The 20,519-nt window shown below is 43.3% G+C and overlaps 1 protein-coding gene across 10 annotated transcripts in view; it reads left to right on the plus strand.

The window, feature by feature from the left end:
• Positions 1-20,519, plus strand: part of LOC140716749 (neural cell adhesion molecule 1-like) — a 694,163-nt gene that overhangs the window by 385,687 nt on the left and 287,957 nt on the right. For all 10 annotated transcript variants that reach the window (XM_073029568.1, XM_073029569.1, XM_073029563.1 and 7 more), the window contains exon 4: positions 2,497-2,640. In XM_073029568.1, coding sequence (XP_072885669.1) covers positions 2,497-2,640 — 144 coding nt within the window. The remainder of the gene's footprint in view (positions 1-2,496; positions 2,641-20,519) is intronic.

Below are 20,519 nucleotides of genomic sequence, written 5' to 3' on the forward strand. Positions count from 1 at the left end.
TCTTTTGCCTCCCTCCCTGTCCTTTCTGAAACATCTAAAACCCGGCACTTAGAGCCATAGAACCGTAGAACAATAGAACACTGCAGCACAGTACAGGCCCTTCAGTCCTCCATGTTGTGCTGACCCATATAATCCTTAAAAAAAAGTACTAAACCCACACTACCCCATAACCTTCCATTTTTCTTTCATCCATGTGCCTGTCCAAGAGGCTCTTAAATACCTCTAATGTTTTAGCCTCCACCACCATCCCTGGCAAGTCATTCTGGGCACTCACAACCCTCTAAGTAAAAAACTTATCCCTGATGTCTCCCCTAAACTTCCCTCCCTTAATTTTGTACATATGCCCTCTGGTGTTTGCTGTTGGTGCCCTGGGAAACAGGTACTGACTATCCACCTTATCTATGCCTCTCATAATCTTGTAGACCTCTATCAAGTCCCCTCTCATTCTTCTACGCTCCAAAGAGAAAAGTCCCAGCTCTGCTAACCTTGCTTCATATGACTTCATATGACTCTCCAATCCAGGCAACATCCTGATAAATCTCCTGTGCACCCTCTCCATAGCTTCCACATCCTTCCTATAATGAGGTGACCAGAATTGAATACAATACTCTTAAGTGCGGTCTCACCAGAGATTTGTAGAGTTGCAACATAACCTCTCTACTCTTGAACTCAATCCCCCTGTTAATGAAGCCTAGCATCCCATAGGCCTTCTTAACTACTCTATCAACCTGTGCAGCGACCTTGAGGGATGTATGGATTTGAACCCTAAGGTCCCTTTGTTCATCCACACTCTTAAGTAACCAACCATTAACCCTGTACTCAGTCTTCTGATTTGTCCTTCCAAAATGCATCAGCTCACACTTGTCCGGATTGAACTCCATCGGCCATTTTTCTGCCCAACTTTGCAGCCTGTCTATATCCTCTTGTAACCTTCAACAACCGACAGCTCCATCCACAACTCCTCCAATCTTCATGTCATCTGCAAACTTACTCACCCATCCTTCCACCTCTACATCCAGGTCATTTATAAAAATCACAAATAGCAGGGGTCCCAGGACAGATCCCTGTGGCACTCCACTAGTCACCGACCTCCAGGCAGAATACTTTCCTTCCACAACTACCCTCTGCTTTCTTCCTTTAAGCCAATTTTTTTATCCAAACAGCCAAGGTTCCACTTATCCCTTGAAGAAACCATTCCTGTCCCTAAGCCATTCAAGTCTCTGTAATGGCCACCACATCATATCTCCAAATACTGATCCATGTTCTATTTTGTTCACAACACTCCTTGTGTTAAAATAGACGCATCTCAAACCTTCGGTCAGAGCGCATCCCTTCTCTATCACCTGCCTATCCTCCCTCTCACACTGTCTCCAAGCTTTCTCTATTTGTGAGCCAACCTCCTCTTCCCCAGTCTCTTCAGTTCAGTTCCCACCCCCCAACAATTCTAGTTTAAACTCACCCCAGTAGCCTTAGCAAACCTCCCTGCCGGGATATTGGTCCCCCTTAGATTCAAGTGCAACCCGTCCTTTTTGTACAGGTCACACCTGCCCCAAAAGAGGTCCCAATGATCCTGAAATCTGAATCCCTGCCCCCTGCTCCAATCCCTCAGCCACGCATTTATCCTATTCTCACTGTCGCGTGGCACAGGCAGTAATTCCATGATTGCTACCTTTGTGGTCCTGCTTCTCAACTTCCTTCCTAACTCCCTGTACTCTTTTTTCAGGACCTCTTCCCTTTTCCTACCTATGTCATTGGTACCAATATATACCACAACCTCTGGCTGTTCTCCCTCCCATTGCAGGATATCTTGGACGTGATCAGAAACATCCCAGACCCTGGCACCTGGGAGGCAAACTACCATCCGAGTTTCTTTCCTGCGTCCACAGAATCACCTGTCTGACCCCCTATCGAGTCCCCTATCACTACTGCCTTCCTCTTCCTTCCCTACCCTTCTGAGTCACAGGGCCAAACTCTGTGCCAGAGACACGACCACTGTTGCTTCTCCCAGGTGGGCTGTCCCCCGCAACAATACTCAAACAGGAGTACTTATTGACATGGGGTACAGCCACCGGGGTACTCTCTAGTACCTGACTCTTCCACTTCTCCCTCCTGACTGTGACCCACCGGTCTGTCTCCCATGGCCCCAGTGTGACCACCTGCCTGTAATTCCTTTTTATCACCTCCTTGCTCTCCCTGACCAGGCGAAGGTCATCGAGCTGCATCTCCAGTTCCCTAACTTGGTCCCTTAGGAGGTGCAGCTCAACACACCTGGTGCAGATATGGCCATACGGGAAGCTGGGAGACTCCTGGACCTCCCACATCTGATACCGAGCACAGAAAACTGGCCTCACACACATACTACTTCCTTTCTGCAATTAACACAGGTAAAACCTACCTCGCCTCGTCCTGTTACCGCCCAACCCAAACATTGACTGTTTTCTGCGTTTCTGCAGTGTTTTGTGTGTGTATTACACCTCTCTAATTTATTGTTCACAGAGAAGCTGGAGTTCAGGAATGCCCCTTCACCACAAGAGTTCAAAGTGGGTGAGGATGCTGTCGTTGTTTGTGACTCGGTCAGCTCACCCCCAGCAACTATCACCTGGAAAACCCGAGGGAAGGATGTTCTGCTGAAGAGAGATGGTGAGTTAAAATTCTCAATAGCAGTAACTGTGGTTTAGTAATATTACCAGACTCCTCAATGATGAACTCTTATCTCCCAGTCTACACAAAGATACCAAGTGACTTCATACTCACATATTGCTTTTATATAGTACTGTCCAAAAGTCTGCAGCACATACCTATAGCTAGGGTGCCTAAGTAATTTTATGCATTTCACTGTACTGCTGCCACAGAAACGAAACAGATCATATGTGAGCAATGATAAACCTGGTTTTGATATGGGTCTCTGTTGTGGACTGAGAATGGGAAGGAGGTAGGGAGAAGGGAATCATGGTTGGAAAAAGGGGAAGGGAGTAGGGAGGGAGCGGGAAACACCAGAGAGACATTCTGTAATGATCAGTAAACCAGTTGTTTGAAATCAAGTGTCCTTGTTAGTTGTCTCAGGGTTGGCTGTGTCTGCACCCACATTACCACCCCACTCCCTACCCTTGGCATTCTTTTTCTGCCATCTGTCCCTCATCCTTCCTGTGGTGCTCCACCCTCGCTATTTCCAATATCCTTTGCTTCCTCTAGATCTACGAACTCTCTCTCTGCTCCATGTTGACGTGCAAAAGTCTTAGGCACCCTGACTATATATACAGTATGTACCAAAGACCTTTGCACAGTACCATATGTGTGACTTGTATACAAGCACACATACAACACTACACAGTCAATTATCATTCCAAAAATACTCTTTTTGGCTGGCAATAAAAAGTTGGGGACTCCTGAAGGCACACACTCAATGTTTCGGGAATAGCTTCTTTCCCTCCACAACAAGATTTCTGAAAGGACAATTAATCCATAAACACTACCTCAACTTTTTTTCGCTCTCTTTTTGCACTACTTACTTAATTTAATTTTAGTATATATTTCTTATATTAATTTATGTTTTTTATTATTATGTGTTACAATGTACTGATGCTGCAAAACATCCAATTTCATGACATATGCCATTGATTTTGAATCTAATTCTGCTTCTGAGTATCAGAGACACCTCAAAAGTTATTGCCTCAGCCCCAACTTTGGCTTCAGTCAAAGGTTATGTGACTTTCTGGGGCAGACCACAGGAATACTCCATCTAAAAACACTCAACTTATAAAGTATTGAGTGATCTGCAAAGAGGCAGCTTGCCATGAGTTCCAGCTTCTACCCCACTCTTGTCGGATTCTTGAGCAAATCTCTCATTTGATAATGATGAATTCTAGGACTCCCAAACTAACTCTGGTTGTGGTCGTTGCACTTGTATTTGTCTGTCTGTACTGCACTTTCTCTGTGACTGTAAAACCACTATATATTCTCTAGCAAATAAAAACACGAAATGCTGGCAGAACCCAGCAGGCCAGACAGCATCTATGGGATGAGGTAGTGACGATGTTTCGGGCCGAAACCCTTCACCAGGAAGGTGATCATATGTGAGTAATCCTCCTGATGAAGGATTTCCGCCCGAAACGTCATCACTACCTCCTCGCTTAGATGCTGTCTGACCTGCTGAGTTCTGCCAGCATTGTGTGTTTTTATTTATTTCCAGCATCTGCAGATTCACTCGTGTTGCCTATATATTCTCTAGCAAGCATGTGCAAACCTGGGGTCTACGGCATAAAAATATAGGAAACCCCTGTTCTACAGTATATTCTACACCCCAATGAAGTGTCTCAGCTCGAAAAGTCAACTGTTCATTCCTCTCCATAGATGCTGCCTGACCTGCTGAGTTCCTCCAGCATTCTGTATCTATTTGTGATAGTTTGTTGCTTAAATTGACAGCCATGTTACCTGCAGTCAGATTTCAGCATAATTTAATACATAGCTTAAGCATAGCTAATATCTTAAAAACATATTGAATATTTTATAATAGAGCATAGTTATTCTTCAAAGATGGAAAAGGCGGCTTCAGAGCCATGGGCAAAGATGCAGTAAGAATAACCTGGAGTAACTCACAAAGTGCTGGAGGAGCTCAGCAGGTCAGGCAGCATCTGTTGAGGGGAATAAACAGTTGATGTTTCATCAGAATTTCTCAGCCTAAACCATTAACTGATGCTGCTTGACCTGCTGAGTTCCTCCAGCATTTTGTGTGTGTTGCTCTGGATTTCCAGCATCAGCAGAATTTCTTGTGTTTAAACTATATTCTTCTGTGTGTTCTGATTTCCTTTTTACCTCAATTAATATATGGAATGATCTGTTTGGCTGGCAATGTCTGTGCGTGTGATAATACTAAAACAACCCAATTCCTATTGGTTAATCTCCCAGATGTTTATGGTTACTGTATTCACCCAATTCTTCATTCTGCAGCGGTAACATGTAGGATTTATCAGTTCTGATTGTGAATTTTCATAGAGTGGACTCAGAAATGTGTCCACTCGATGGATTTGAGCAAGTCAGTGAGTGATGAGCTTCTAGGCTGTCTCAGCAGTGATCATGGATTGAAGATACGGAGATGTGTGGTGTAGGGGTAGTTGAGAAAGTAGTTGGGTGAGTTTCTGTGGAGTTTGTGGGAAACAATCACTGTGACGTTCAGAGGGAATGAATTCCCAGTCAGTAGGTTCAGTGTGCTGGAGGCACAAGATGGAGTCTAAAGTGTTAGCAGCTGTGACCAAGAGTGAGGACAGGTTATGTGTTGGCATTGGGTCGTGTTTGAATGAGGCTGGTGATGTTGGCAGCTTATGGTGATTCAATAAGACTATAATATCAATGTTACAAACAATAATTTAGTCAGAGAATTCAGTGGTAAGATCACAGGATGCTTGGTAAGTACACAAGTTGAGAAAGAAGATGTTGGATTTCAAAGGTTAGTGATCTTAAAGGTGTGTAGAGAAGCTCACAAAGAATTAAATCAAATTTATTATCACTAACATGTCATGAAATTTGTTGATTTGTGGCAGTAGTACAGTGGAGAGCATAAAATTACTATGTTAGAATCCAGTAACTGAGAGCTAGAAAGATTGATAGATAGAGAGAGAGCGAGATAGGCAGATAGATAGATAGGTAGGTAGGTAGATAGACAGAAAAATAGATAGAGCAAAAGAGGAAATAATTTAAATAGGCAAGAAATAGCCAAATTTGTGTGTGCGGTAGTTGCTGGTAGAACTAGCATTAATCTAATCCCGACCAGCCTTCAGATGATGGCCGCCTCATAGTGCTGGAGTCAAGGAGTTTTTACGTTGGGTTGCATTTTCTCACATTTTGGTCCAGGTGCCACCCTGAATGATGGCACATTTCCAAGGCACACAGATGTGGAACTAGAAGGGAAATCTCATTAAATGTGCTTACAGAAAACTATTGAGAGAATTTCATGAAATTAAGTCAGCTGAGGTGGTACGCGATGGACTGGAGCAAAGGATATTGCCTTTCTTATTGGAGGCCTGTGACTAGTGGTGAGTCACTTGGATTGTTGCTGGTCATTTATATCAATGATCTGGATGATATTATAGTCAACTGGATCAATGAATTTGCAGATGAGACCAAGATTGACAGCAAAGAAGGCTATCAAGGCTTGCAGCAGGATTTGGACCAGTTGGAAAAATGCGCTGAAAAATGGCAAATGGAATTTAATGCAGACAAGTGTGAGGTGTTACACTTTAGGGGGACAAACCAGGGTAGGACTTATACAGTGAATGGTAAGGCACTGAGGAGTGTGGTAGAACAGAGGGATCTAGGAGTACAGATAGATAGGGTTGCAAAATGAGCCTTAATTTGGAGTATTGTGTCCAAGTTCTGGTCTTCAACCTACTGGAAAAATATCAATAAGATTGAAAGATTGCAGGTAAAATTTTCGACAATGTTGTCAGGACTTGGGAACCTGAGTTATAGGGAAGGGTTGAATCGGTTAGGACTACATTCCATGGAGCTTAGGAGTATGGGGGAGATTTGATAGAGGTATACAGAACTATGAGGGGCATATACAATATTTCTGTGCTGTAGTATTCTATGACTCCGTGATGTTAAAGATCCAGATGGTGTGGTGCTTGTCTCTGGTTCCAAAATGGACCATCGCTGTACACGTGTGGGAGTTCTGTAGTGGAGTGCAGAATCGGTCCAATTTTACTGAGAAGAAACTTAATATCTATAGCTTGTTGGACTGTTCAGTGTTTGAAATGTTGTCAGATATGACCATTCATTAGTTTCAGCTTGAGAACTGACAACCAAGTCAAACTACTCACCTCTGGTACACTAATGACATATTAACCAGGCCACATTGTTAAATAGCTGTGATTTAGTTCTAAGCTGTAAGATAGTACAGAGATATTCTTCAGAACCACAATCTAATTAAGTCAATTTTTTCGAGGTTCAATGCTTGCTGAAACTATTCACATCTGTGAACCTTGCTCTGGGTTTTGATGCAGGAATTGGGATAGTTTTGATTACTCAGGAAAACTACATTTATTACATCTACCAAATCCTTTTCATACCAGCATGGAAGTCAAAGCAAAGAGAGAGATTTAACAGGACTATACTTCATGTTCCCTGTCTTCATGTGCAGTCATGCGAGTTATAGGCTCTGAGAAGATCAAAGTTAATTTTCTTCATCGAGGTTTTTATCAAGGCCTTGTAGTCAGCAGAGGATTTGGAAGCTTCTGTTGTTTTCAAAGTTGTTTGCCACAATTAGCTTGCATAGCCTACACCAGGATTTTGCCCACATCAAAAGAAAACCAGCATGCAGAATGTTGCCACCTCACACAGAGCCCAACAGCAAGACATGGCCTTGAGAGACATGGCGAAGGGAATCGAGTGTGGATGTGCCTGTCCCAAATGGGGTAGTGTGAAAAAGAAATCTCAAGAACACAGACAAGCACGAGAGTCCTACCGAAGTGTTTCGGCCTGAAACCAGCTGTACTTTTTTCCATAGGTGCTGGCTGGTCTGCTGAGTTCCTCCAGCATTTTGTGTGTGTTTCTCAAGAACACAACACTGCGGATGTATGGTGTCTGGAACCCAATGCCATGGATGCACAGCGTCTAGAACTCAGTAATGTTGTGGCATTACTCAGTAAATCTGGCAGGCATAAAGGATATTGGGAATGGCAAGAGTGGAGTGCCGTGGGAGGGATGTGTGACAGGTGGCAGAGAAAGAGTGCCAGCGGCAGTGGTGGTGCAGGTACAGACACACCCAGCCCTGAGACACCAGGCAAGGTTATTTGATTCCAAACAATTGGTTTATCGATCATTACAGAATGTCTCTCTGGTGCTTCCCACTCCTTCCCCTCTTATCAACCATGATTCCCCTCTCCCTGCCCCTTTCCCACTCTCAGTTCACAATAGACCCATATAATCAGGTTTATCATCACTCACACATGTCATGAAATTTGTTCTTTTTTTGTGGCAAAAGTGCAGTAGAATACATACAGTAGAGTACAGTTCTGACGAAGGGTCTTGGCCCAAAACGTCACAGGTGCTTCTCCCTATAGATGCTGCCTGGCCTGCTGTGTTCCACCAGCATTTTGTGTGTGTTGCTTGAATTTCCAGTATCTGCAGATTTCTTCGTGTTTGTAGAATACTTAAAATTGTTACAGTACTGTGTAAAAGCCGTAAACTCCCTAGCTCTATATATGTATATATGAATGTGCTGAAGACTTTTACACAATACAATAGAACCAAGTATACTGGCCTGTTGGTGTTCTGAACCCAGTGCTATGGTTGCATGGTCATCCAGAGCCCTTTATCTTGGTTGTGATGTCTGGAACCCAGTGCATTAGGTACATAGTATGTGTCTTGAATCCAGCGTTATAGCATACAATGTCTAGTGCAGTGGGCTTGTGGTGTCCAGAATCCACAGCCATGAGTGTGTGCGGGGTGTCTGAAACACAGTATCATAGATGCGTGTATTGTCCAGAAGACAGGGCCATAGGTACACAGTGTCTCAAACACATTGTCTAGAATCCAGTGCAATGGATATGTGGTGTCCAGAACTCAGTGCCGTTGGTGTACCATGTTCAGAACCCAGTGCTAGATGCCTCAGCTGTGCAAGAGGTATGATCGACTGAAGTGCTTGTTACCTGGTCCATTCTCCACATAGCCACAAATTACTTGGACAGATGTGAGTACAGACTGGGCACCTTGGAGGGGGCACTGTTGTTAGGTGGGTCGCTGCTCCAACTCCACCTCTGCAGCTGCTGACCCTGTGACCTGAGATGCCAGTCTTTGTTAGAGGTAGGTGGGGTTTCCAGCCTTGGTGTTAGCTGGTATTTCCATAAAGTGCGGTGACCAGGAAAGAGGGTGAAATTAAATGGGGATGTTGTGGTTAATCAGGACTGCAAATCCTGTCATTGAATCATCAAACTGTTGCAGTAAGGAAGTGGCTATTCGTCCATTACATCTGTGTTGCTTCCCAGTAGAGCTGTTGTGCCCATCCATTCATCTGCCCATTCACTGAGCCCTGTCAATTATTGAATGAGAAGTTGGGGATTCATTAACACCGTGGCTCTATTACTGAGCTGATAATCAGATAACTGAACTTAAAGTCTGCGGTTAGAAGTTCAAATTCGAATGATAACTGGCAAGTTTATATTCAGCTAATTAAACCACCTGTAGAGTGTCTAGCAGATGCAGTAGAAATTGGATATGTTGAAAGTGCTGTATTCACTCTGTGGGGCTCTGTTTGTGTCATACAGCAAGGAAGCAGGCTCTTCAGCCCAGCTCATCCATGCCAACCACGTTGGACATCTGAGCCATTCGCCATGTTTGGCTCGTATCCCTTTAAATCAGGGGTTCCCGACCTTTTTATACCATTAATCGAGGGCTCTGTGGACCCCCAGGTTGGGATCCTCTGCTCTAAACCTTTCCTATCCATGTACCTGCCCAAGTGCCTTTTAAATGATGTTACTACACACAAAGATTCAAGTTTATCTCAGATTCCTGTTCGTTTATCACATGTACATTGAAACGTAGTGTAATCCGTCATCACGGCGTGTCCATAGCAGAACAATAGAGAGAACAGCAACTGCAAAAGTAAGTTCTGTTCCTTCCTCCCTTGCTCACACATACACAGTCCTTTAATCCCAGGACAGGCCTCCAGCAAACACCGACTCAGGCTGAGATTTGGTTCAACTTCCAGACTCCCCATTCAACCCTGAGGCCTTAATTCTCAGCGTCGATCATCAAACATTAGACCTCGAATTCTGAACTCACTGTTGATGGGACCCCAACACTAGACCTCACTAATTATTGAACCTCAACCATTTCTTCTGGGCAGTGGTAGTGTTTGCACTTAACCTCCTGGGTACCTGGATCATTTAGTGCTTTTCCATCACCTTCCAGGAATACCCCAGATAAACTCCCAAAGGGAATGTCAGTGGATGCTTTAAAGCTGCTAGGAACATAAAAGAGCATCAAACCTTTTACCGCCTGTGAGAATTACTAGATGTCATTGATAAATGGCCAGGAAGGATCTCAGGAATTAGCTCCCAGATTAGTGAATTGTTATGAAGCTTGCACCCTGCTCTTGACAGGAGCTCCAGGCTCCAATATATCCTTAATATGGAAATGCATCTGGATCAGGAATATAATGTGCACTCATTGGCCACTTTATCAGGTAAACCTGTACACCCATTTGTTAATGCAAATATTTAATGAGCAACTCAATGCATAAAAGCATGAGTCCAGATGTTCATGGTCAAGAGGTTCAGTGTTGTTCAGACCAAACATCAGAATGGGGAGGAAATGTGATCTAAGTGACTAAGTGTGGAATGATTGTTGGTTTGAGTATCTCCTGGAATTTTCACACACAACAATCTTTAGAGTTTACAGAGAATGGTGCAAAAAACAAAAAAAAAATCCAGTGAGCAGCAGTTCTGTGGGCGAAAATGCCTTGTTAGTGAGAGAGATCAGAGGCGAATGGCCAGACTGGTTCAAGCTGACAGGAAGGCGACAGTAACTTAAATAACCACGTGTTACAACAGTGGTGTGCAGTAGAGCATCTCTGAATACACAACATGTTGAACCTTGATGCGGATGGGCTACAGCAGCAGAAGACCACAAACGTACACTCAGTGGCCACTTTATTAGCTACAGAAGGTACCTAATAAAGTGGCCACTGGGTGTTGTTCCCACAGAGTGGATGTCTCCAGATTTGCTCTTTTCATTCACCAACCCTCTGAAGGAATAATTGGAACATTCATTAATGATGCAACGTAGCATTGGATGATGTGTTAGATTCTTTGTGATATGCCGGTTTATTGTGCTCTGATGTAATGTTCCTTTGTGTAATAAACAGGTCTAGCGGTTTCATGACTGAAGCGTGAAGTCTGTTGATGTGTCTGATCTTGGATAGTAGCTTCCATAGGTATCTTCAAGGAGCAGTGCCTCAAAATTATTAAAGACCCCCATCACCCAGGACATGCCCTCTTCTCATTGTTACTGTCAGGGAGGAGGTACAGAAGCCTGAAGACACACATTCAGCGATTCAGAAACAGCTTCTTCCCCTCTGCCATCTGATTCCTAAATGGACAATGAACCCTTGAATACTACCTCACTTTATTATTTCTGTTTTTGCACTATTTTAATTTAGTTATTTAATATTCATATATATACTTACTGTAATTGATTTATGTATTTTTTTCTGTTCTTATCAGTTTTGCATTGTACTGCTGCCACCAAGTTAACAAACTTCACCACACATGCCGGTGATAATAAACCTGATTCTGATTCTGATTCTTGGGACGCTGAGACAGTCAGCTGGCCTTCACCTTCTGCTTTGCCTTCAGTTGAATTGACAGCTTCTGATGCTTCAGGCTAAGAGTTAGCTGTCAGTCTGTGGGAACTGCTCCCTTTACCTTTGAGTGTGAAGAGTGTTGAAAAGTCCAAACTGCAGGTCTAACTTGATTGGAGGAAGCTGCTGAAAGGAAAGCAGCAGTAGTCTTCACTGTTAACATAGCTTTACTTCATGTGAAACCTTAACTGAAAACACCCACAGAGATGGGCCATTGTGAAATGCTCAGACCTTAACTACAGTAGGTCATGAACACACACAATAATGCACTAAATTGATTACACCGTAGGAATATTGACAGATCTTTGGCAGATTGCAGGATAAGTGACCTTAGACTGGTTGTATTAGTTACCGTAGATTCCGGACTACAGAGCGCACCTGATTAAAAGCTGCTGGCTCTAATTTTAGAAAGAAAATCAATTTTTTACTTGTACAGGCCGCACCGGATTTTCGGCCGCAGGTGTCCCACGTTGTAATATGAGATATTTACACAGAAAGATATTACACGTGAGGATTTTTTAACTTTTAATTAAATCCATATGGTAACATAAACAAATACATATTGCAAATGCTTTTTTTCGAACCGTGCCTGTAACGCGGCTACTTTTAAATATACGTTGCGTATACTTTTTTACTGAACAACATTCCAATATCTCCTAATGACTGGTAAAAAATATATATACTGCAGCCTACCAGGAAAAGTTATTGATCGCCTTTAACTTAAAAGCAGCGTTTTCACTCCGCCGCTCGCCCCCCGCCGTCCCGTTTATCGCAAACCGGCATTTTCCCACAAGACGCGGCGAAACCGGGTGTGACGTCATAGCATCCCGCGATGTAGTACAGAAAACAAATATAGTTAAAACTCTTCTAACTTTAACTAGAAAATGAATTACTAAGCGAAAATATTATAAACTAAATAACTGCCATAAAGGCAGCACAATGCTTTTCTTCGAGTGTTTTCCATGTTGATGAGGGTGAGTACAAATGACTGATTTACAATAATTTAATTGTGAAAGTGCGCTTGATTTATCGTACAATTTCATTGGACCTCTGTGAACTACTCATCAATTTTATTGGTCTACTGTTACGAGGCAAAATGTTTTTGGCGGCATGAAAAAAAACCATGCATTAGCTGCTCTGTATTAAAGGCCGCAGAGTTCAAAGCTGTTCAAAATGTGGGAAAAAAGTAGCGGCTTAAAATCCGGAATCTACGGTAGTTTAGCCTTACTGGAACAGTTTTATTTTCTATTACTCAAGAGAAAAAGTTTATTGTTGCTGGAATTATTCAGCAGACCAGGCAGCATCTGTGGAGAGAAAAGAATCAGAATCAGGTCTAATGGCATATGTCATTAATTTAGTTGTTTGTGGCAGTAGTACATTGTAATACAGAATAATAAAACTAAACTAAATTACAATAAAACATATATTAAAAATAAAATAGTGCAGAAAGAGAGCAAAAAAGAAGCAAAATAGTGATGTAGCTTACACAGGTTCACTGTCGATGGAGAAATCTGATGGCGGTGGGGTAGAAGTTGTTCCTAAAACAGTGTGTGTCTTCAGGCTCCTTGATGGTGGCAATGAGAAGAGGGCATGCCCTGAGCAATGAGGGTTCTCAATCATGGATGCTACCTTTTTGAGGCATCAGCTGTTGAAGGTGTCCTCCATGGTGGGGTGACTATTTCCCATGATGCAGTTGGCTGAGTTTACAACCTTCAGCAGCTTTTTCTGATCCTGTGCAGTGGCCCCTCCATACCAGATGGTTATACAACTAGTTAGAATGCTCTCCATGGTACATGTGTCGAAATTTGCGAGTCTTTGGTGACATACCAAACCTCCTCAAGACTCCTAATGGAATATAGCTGCAGTTAATGTTTCACTGCACTAACCTTTCAGTAGAGCTTCTAACAGATCTTTTGAATGAATGATCATCAACTTGAAACATGAACAAATTTTTCTCTCGTCTGTCAAGTGCTACTCAGCCCATTTTTAATTAACTGAACTGAAATTTTGATCTATTTACTTGTCTCTGGGCCTTTCTATACCCATCCAGCAACATCGCTGGTTTCTTCCCACATTCCAAAGATATATGGTTAGAGTTAGTAGCTTCTGGACATGCTATATTGGTGCTGGAAGTGTGGCAACACTTGCAGGCTGCCTCTCCACTCCAACCTCAGGCTGTTGTTTTTCAGACATAAACAACATATTTCACAGTATGTTTCAGTGTACATGTGACACCTAAAGTCAAAGCTTTATATTTCTTTTAAACTTTTATCCTACCATGCTCACTGTGTCCATTGGAGGCAGTGCGAGCATAGCTGAAACTTGTCATATGGACAAATAAGGAGAAATACACACAAAATGTTGGAGGAACTCAGCAGGTCAGACAGCATCTCTAAAGATAAAGGAGAAGAGAGTGGTTCATGCAAAAAAGGGAAGGAGGAAGGGCACTGGCAGGAGGCGATAGGCAGGTGAGGAGAAGAAAAGGACCAATGGGGAATTGGGAGGAGAAGGGAGGATGGAGAAATTATTTGAAGTTAGAGAAATTGATGTTAATGCTGTCAGGTTGGAAGCCATCTAGACAGAATATGAAGTGTTGCTCCTCCAACCTGAGAGTGGCAATAAAGGAAACCATGGAGTGACATGTTGGAATGGGAAAGGGCAGTGGAATTCTGGGAAATCCCGCTTGTTACCCCCCTCACACTGTTTGTTCGGATGTGACTACTGGTGCAGTATTATCATAACTTGCTGCTTTAACTTTAAAGAAGGTACAGGAGCCTCAGGCCTCACACCACCAGGTTTAGGAATTGTTATTACTCCTCAACCATCAAGCTCTTGAACCAAACAGGATAACTTCACTCAACTTCACTTGCCCAATCATTGAAACGTGTGAGTCCTGAGGCGCCTGTACCTTCTTTCTGATGGCAGCAGCGAGAAGAGAGCGTGAACTGGATGGTGGGGGTCCCTGATGATGATTACTACTTTCCTATGACAATGTTTCATGCTCAATGGTGAGGAAGATTTTACCCTTGATGGACTGGACTGTATCCATTATTTTTTTTTGCAGGATTTTCCATTCAAGGGCATCAGTGTTTCCATACCAGGCCATAATGCAACTAGTCAATATACTCTCCACCGCACTTGTATAGAAGTTTGTCAAAGTTTTAGATGTCATTGCTGAATCGTCACTTTAGATTCACAACAGCGCCTTTACTTCCAACTCTGAAGGAAGTAAAGGTGTTCCCTTGCTCTAGTTGTAATTGCACTCGTGTGCTAGACCCTGGACAGCACCCCCAAAATAGTAACGCCGAGGAATTTAAAGTTGCTGGCCCTCTCCAGCTCGGATCTACCAATGAGGACTGGCTCATGGACTCCAGCTTCCTCCTGAAATCAATAATCAGCTCCTTGGTCTTGCTGACATTGAGTAAGGGGTCGTTGTGGTGGCACCACTCAGCCAGATTTTCCATCTCCCTCCTGTATGCTGATTCATCACCTCCTTTGATTTGGACTGCAAACACAAACAAAGACACTCACAAGACTGACTAACAACTAATGTGAAAAAGAAGACAAGCAAATGGTAATAAATAAATAATACTGAGAATGTGAGTTGTAGAGTCCTTGAAAGTGAGATCATAGGTTGTGATCAGTTATTGCTGAGGCGAGGCAAGTCAAGCTTATTGTCATTTAACTATATACATGTATACTGTGAAACAAGACATTTCTCCAGACCAGGGTGTAAAGCACTGTAGTACACATAATACGCAATAACTTAGGAGTGTAAGAATTATATCTACAAATGCATTACACATAGATAAACAAAGTAACATCCATAAATTAAATATTGTAGGGTATAGCACAAATTATCCCATGACTTTTTAATGCGATGTGGCATGGAGTTTAGAAGCCTAATGGTCTGGGGGAAGAAACTGTTCCCCATCCTGACCGTTCTTATTTTTATGCATCGGAATCTCCTGCCTGATGGTAGAAAGTTGCTGGATGGATGGGTGGGATGCTTAATAATACTAAGGGCCCTGCGTTCACAGCACTCCTGATAAATATCCCTGATGGATGGTAGGGAGACCCCCATAATCCTGTCAGCTGTTCTCACAGTCTTTCCTGTCTGATGCTTGGCTGCTCCCATACCAGATGGAGATGCAGCTTGTCAGGACGCTCTCAATGGTGCTCCTGTAAAATTCAGTGAAGTTATCTACTCTGATAAATGTGCAATAGTTGATTTATCACTACAGAACATAATAGAACATAGTGAGTGAACTGAAGGAAGATGAATGTGTATGTTCTCTTAAGTCACTTAGGCACAACTGGACATACTACCAGTTTTTATACCTTCAGTATCCATGAAGTATTGATTGCTTTATGATCATTGTCCTCAGATATTTGTTTCCCGTCAGTTTCATTCCATCAGTTTCCGGGCTTCTCAAGATATATCAGACTCAGAACTTCACTGTGTCTTTAACCAGCTTCTTACCAGCAACAGCTGCAGTTTATACCTTGAGCTTGCCTGGATAAATTCCCCAACCACCCTCAACAAATTTCACAGCCTGGAGGACTGATTGGTGCATGCGGGATGTCATATACACACTGGTGACATCAACAGACACCCTCTCCCATGCAAAACAAAATCTGACATCTGAATTCAGTAGGTCAGGCTGCACCTATGGAGGGAAATAAATAGTTAATGTCTCAGGCCAAGATCCTTCATCAGGACCTTATAAACATGAGGTGTCTCGAGGAGCCAGACCTGATGAAGGGCCTTGGCCTGAGACATTGACTATTTATTGCCTGAACTTCTGAATTTCTCCAGAAGTTTGTGTGTGTTGCTTAAAATTTCTAGCATTTGCAGAACCTAAAATCATAGTACATTGCAGCACAGAAACAGGCCCTTTGGTCCAGTCCATAACAAGCTATTAGTCTGCTAGTCTCATTGACCTGCACCGGGACCATAACCCACCATACCCCTCCCGTCCATGTACCTATCCAAATTTCTCTTAAATGTTGAAATCAAATCTGAATGCACCACTTCCGCTGGGAGTTTGTTCCACACTTTAATCACCCTCTGAGTGAAGAAGCTATCCCTTGTGGTCTCCTTAAAAGTTCACCTTTAATCCATAACCAATCACCTCTAGTTCTAGTCTCACCCAATCTCAGTGGAAAAAACCTGTTAGTATTTACCCTATCTTTGCCCCTCATAACTTTGTATACTTCTATCTAATTTCCCTCATTCCCCTACACTCCAGTGAATAAAGTCCTATCTAATTCATGCCTTTCCCCATAACACAGATCCTTGAGCCCTGGCAATATCCTTTTTAATTTTACTCTGTATTCTTTCAATTTTATTGATATTTTTCAAGTAGTTAGGTGACCAGAACCACAAACAATATTCCAAATTAAGCCTCACAAACGTCTTATACAATTTCAACATAACGTCCCAATTTCTCTACTCAGTACTTTGACTTATGAAGGCCAATGTGCCAAAAGCTCTCTTTATAACCCAGACTCCCCCACAATAAAGAAACATCCTCTCCATGTCCACTCTATCTAGGCCTATCACTATTTAATAGATTTCAGTGAAATTTCCCCCCCACCATTCATCACCTCCTTTGATTTGGACTACAAACACAAACAAAGACACTCATAAGACTGACTAACAACTAATGTGAAAAAGAAGACAAGCAAATGGTAATAAATAAATAATACCGAGAATGTGAGTTGTAGAGTCCTTGAAAGTGAGATCATAGGTTGTGTTCAATGAGTACAAGTCCAGAGCTATCCAATGCCCCTTATACATTAACCCTTTCATTCCTGGAATCATTCTCGTGAATCTTGCCTGGACCCTCTCCAATGCCTTTCTTTGATAAGGGGCCCAAAACTGCTCACAGTACTCCAAGAGCAGTCTGGCATTATCTTGCCTCAGCATCTCATCCTTAAAGCAGTTAACGTCTCAGGCCAAAGCACTTCATCAGGACCTGATAAAAATGAGGTGCTTTGAAGAGCCAGTACTGGTGAAGGGGCTGGGCCTGAAACATCAACTGTATATTTCTTTCCATAGATGCTGCCTGACCTGCTGAGTTCCTCCAGCATTTTGTGTGTGTTACTCTGGATATCCAGCATCTGCAGAATCTCTTGTGTTTATTCATTTCCATAGATTCTGCCTGACCTGCTGAGTTCCTCCAGCATTTTGTGTGTGTTACTCTGTGCTTTTCTTGTGTGGTTTCTTTACAAGAGCACTGTTTGATGTTTGTTTTTGACAGAATGACTCACTCGGAGATTTTACTTGACGTCATTTTCAAAGCAATTGGAGGAAGAAGTCATCCCTTTGATTCATTCTCCTGGCACACACACTTCCCCTGATAAAAAGCTTCAGACTCTGTTTGATTTAGGATCTCTTGACAGCTTTTAATTTCCTCTGATGCAAGACCAGAAGCAATCTGCTATTTAAGCACCATGTAGCTAAATAGATGTTTCAGTGCAATGTACCCTGCAATCATCTTATGCGGAAGGAACCTGGTGAGAAGATTGTGGGTAAAATCTATCCAGTTTCCACCTGTTTCCTGGACATTTTATAATTGGATTCCATTCATACCCATGGGCAATGCCCTCTCCGTCATCCCCAAATTTAGCCCTGGTCCAAGCAATAATAATTTAAGGATTAGCTTTGTTTCTCACATGTACATCCAAACATACAGTGAAATGCGTCATTTGTCAACAGCCAACACCATCCGGGATTGTGCTGCCTGTGACTCGCAAGTGTCGCCACGGTTCTGGTGTGAGCATAGCATGCTTCAATTCATTAAGCCTATCCTTATCCTGTGCACTTTGGCACGTGGGAGGAAACCAAAGGAAATCCACTGGGAAAATGTACATGCTCCTTACAGACGGCAGTGATATTTGAATCTCAATCAGTGATCACTGTGCTACCATGTGCCACCATGGCTACCCACAGGTCTAACTAGAGTCTAGGGCTGAGTCCTCCCTTTTCTCTCACACCTTTCAGCGGAGGTGCTGCTTTTTGTGCACATTGTGTTGATCTTCTCAGCTGCCTGGTTAGCCTGTCAAATCTATTGTGGAAATTGTGGTAAGGCAAAAGTTAAAGTCAACGACCAGGTGAGGATGACTTTGGTAGTGTGCAGTCAAGCCCAGACAAGGGATACCTTTGAAATGAGAATGCTGGAGCCAGTCTTCTTTACTACAGAAAAACAGGTGAGAATGACCGCGTAATCAATCTAGAAGAACATAGCATCACACACAAAATGCTGGAGGAACTCCGCAGTTCAGGCCGCATCTATAGAGATGAATGAGCAGTTGACATTTTGGGCTGAGACCCTTCATCAGGACTGGAAAAAATGATGAGCGGTGGAAGAAGGGGAGAAAGTAGTACAAGGTGGCAGCTGATAAGTGAAACCAGGAGAGGGGGAGTGTGGAAGTAATGAGCTTGGAAGTTAATTGGCGAAAGAGATAAAGGGTTGGAGGAGGGGGAATTTGATAGGAGAGGACAGAAGTTCATGGAAGAAAGGAAAGGAGATGGAGCACCAGAGGAAGGTGATAGGCAGGTAAGAAGATAGGGAAACAGGAATGGGGAATGGTGAAGTGGGGGTTGGGCAATTACCAGAAGTTCAAGAAATTGATGTTCATGCTATCAGGTTGGAGACAACCCAGACGGAATATAACCTGAGTGTGGCCTCATTGCAAGAATAGATGCAATAGATGAGGACATAGACTGACATGTTGGAATGGAAATTGAAGTAGAATTGAAATGGGTGGCTTCTGGGAGGTCCGGATTTCTCTGACGGACATAGCATAGGTGTTCGGTGAAGCTGTTTCCCAATCTACGTCGGGTCTCACCAATATACGGGAGGCCACATCAGAAGCACTTGATACAGTAGATGACCTTAACAGACTCACAGGTGAAGTGTCGCCTCACCTGGAAGGAGTTTTTGGGGCCCTGAAAGGTAGTGAGGGAGGAGGTGTAGGGGCAGGTGTAGCACTTGTTCCATTTGCAAGGATAAGTACCAGGAGGGAGATCAGTGGGGAGGGACGAATGGGCAAGGGAGTTGAGTAGGGAGTGATCCCTGCAGGAAGTGTGAGGTAGGGAGGAGGGAAAGATGTGCTTGGTGGTGGGATCCCGTTGGAGATGGTGGAAGTCATGGAAAATATACAGTGCCTTGCAAGAGTATTCAGCCCCCAATGCAACACAGGCAAAATGTTGGAGGAACTCAGCAGGCCAGGCAGCATCTATGGAAAAGAGTAAACAGTCAACGTCTCAGCCCATTTGGGAATGTTGGGTCAGCCAATCAGAATGGTGGAATTGGGAAAACAGGGAGGAGAGGTTTTGTGACGGACACGGGTGGGGGTCGTGGTCTTTTTCGGCGTGAGATGAAGAGAGAAGAAGGTCAGGAGAACTGGCAATTGGATTCCGTCTGACTAGAATGCGGAATCGATGGAGTTCAAGATAGGAATTTCTACTGGTGATCGGTCAATAGGAGTCGGCACCGTGAGTAAAACAGACACATCCAGCTTTTGGAAGATATGAGCTCCAACAATGTTGACTGGTTTAATTATAATGCACCCTTATAATTATTTTTACCTTTTCTTCTTTTAATAACTGTTTGATTAATCTGACATTAGTAAATCCACCTTCTTTATAATAGTATTGGGTGTATGATCTGTTGCTTCTTACCGGAGGATAATTGCGTAGGGGCAGTATTTATACTTGGTTACATACACCTATTAGGGTGGATTCTCCAGATACCTTATGAGGTAACCATAGCCTTCAGCCAGGAGCAGATGTCATCAGGTGGTTCCCACCTTCACAGAGTGTTTCGACCCTTAACCACGACACTCTCCAGTTGGTGGGCCGGCAGTGGTGGCCAAATCACTGCCCATCTGCTCCTGGCTTCCAGCTTCCCTCCTCTCTCCTACTCCAAATCCAACAAGAAGCTCATTCTGCCTCTTCCCCCATCCTACGAGCTGCCCTTTTTTTGCTCCTTTCATCCAGGCCCAGAGATGACAACAACCACCATGCTGATTTGGCTGGGAAACCTCTGCAGCCGATCTCCACAGGGAACAACCATGCCTGCCATCCCTTGTCTTTGCACTCCTGCACTAAGGGCTGGTACTTCAAGGCCTTTCTCTCGTGGGCCTCTTCCCA

The sequence above is a fragment of the Hemitrygon akajei genome, chromosome 26 (assembly GCF_048418815.1).
Source record: "Hemitrygon akajei chromosome 26, sHemAka1.3, whole genome shotgun sequence".
Taxonomy (NCBI): domain Eukaryota; kingdom Metazoa; phylum Chordata; class Chondrichthyes; order Myliobatiformes; family Dasyatidae; genus Hemitrygon; species Hemitrygon akajei.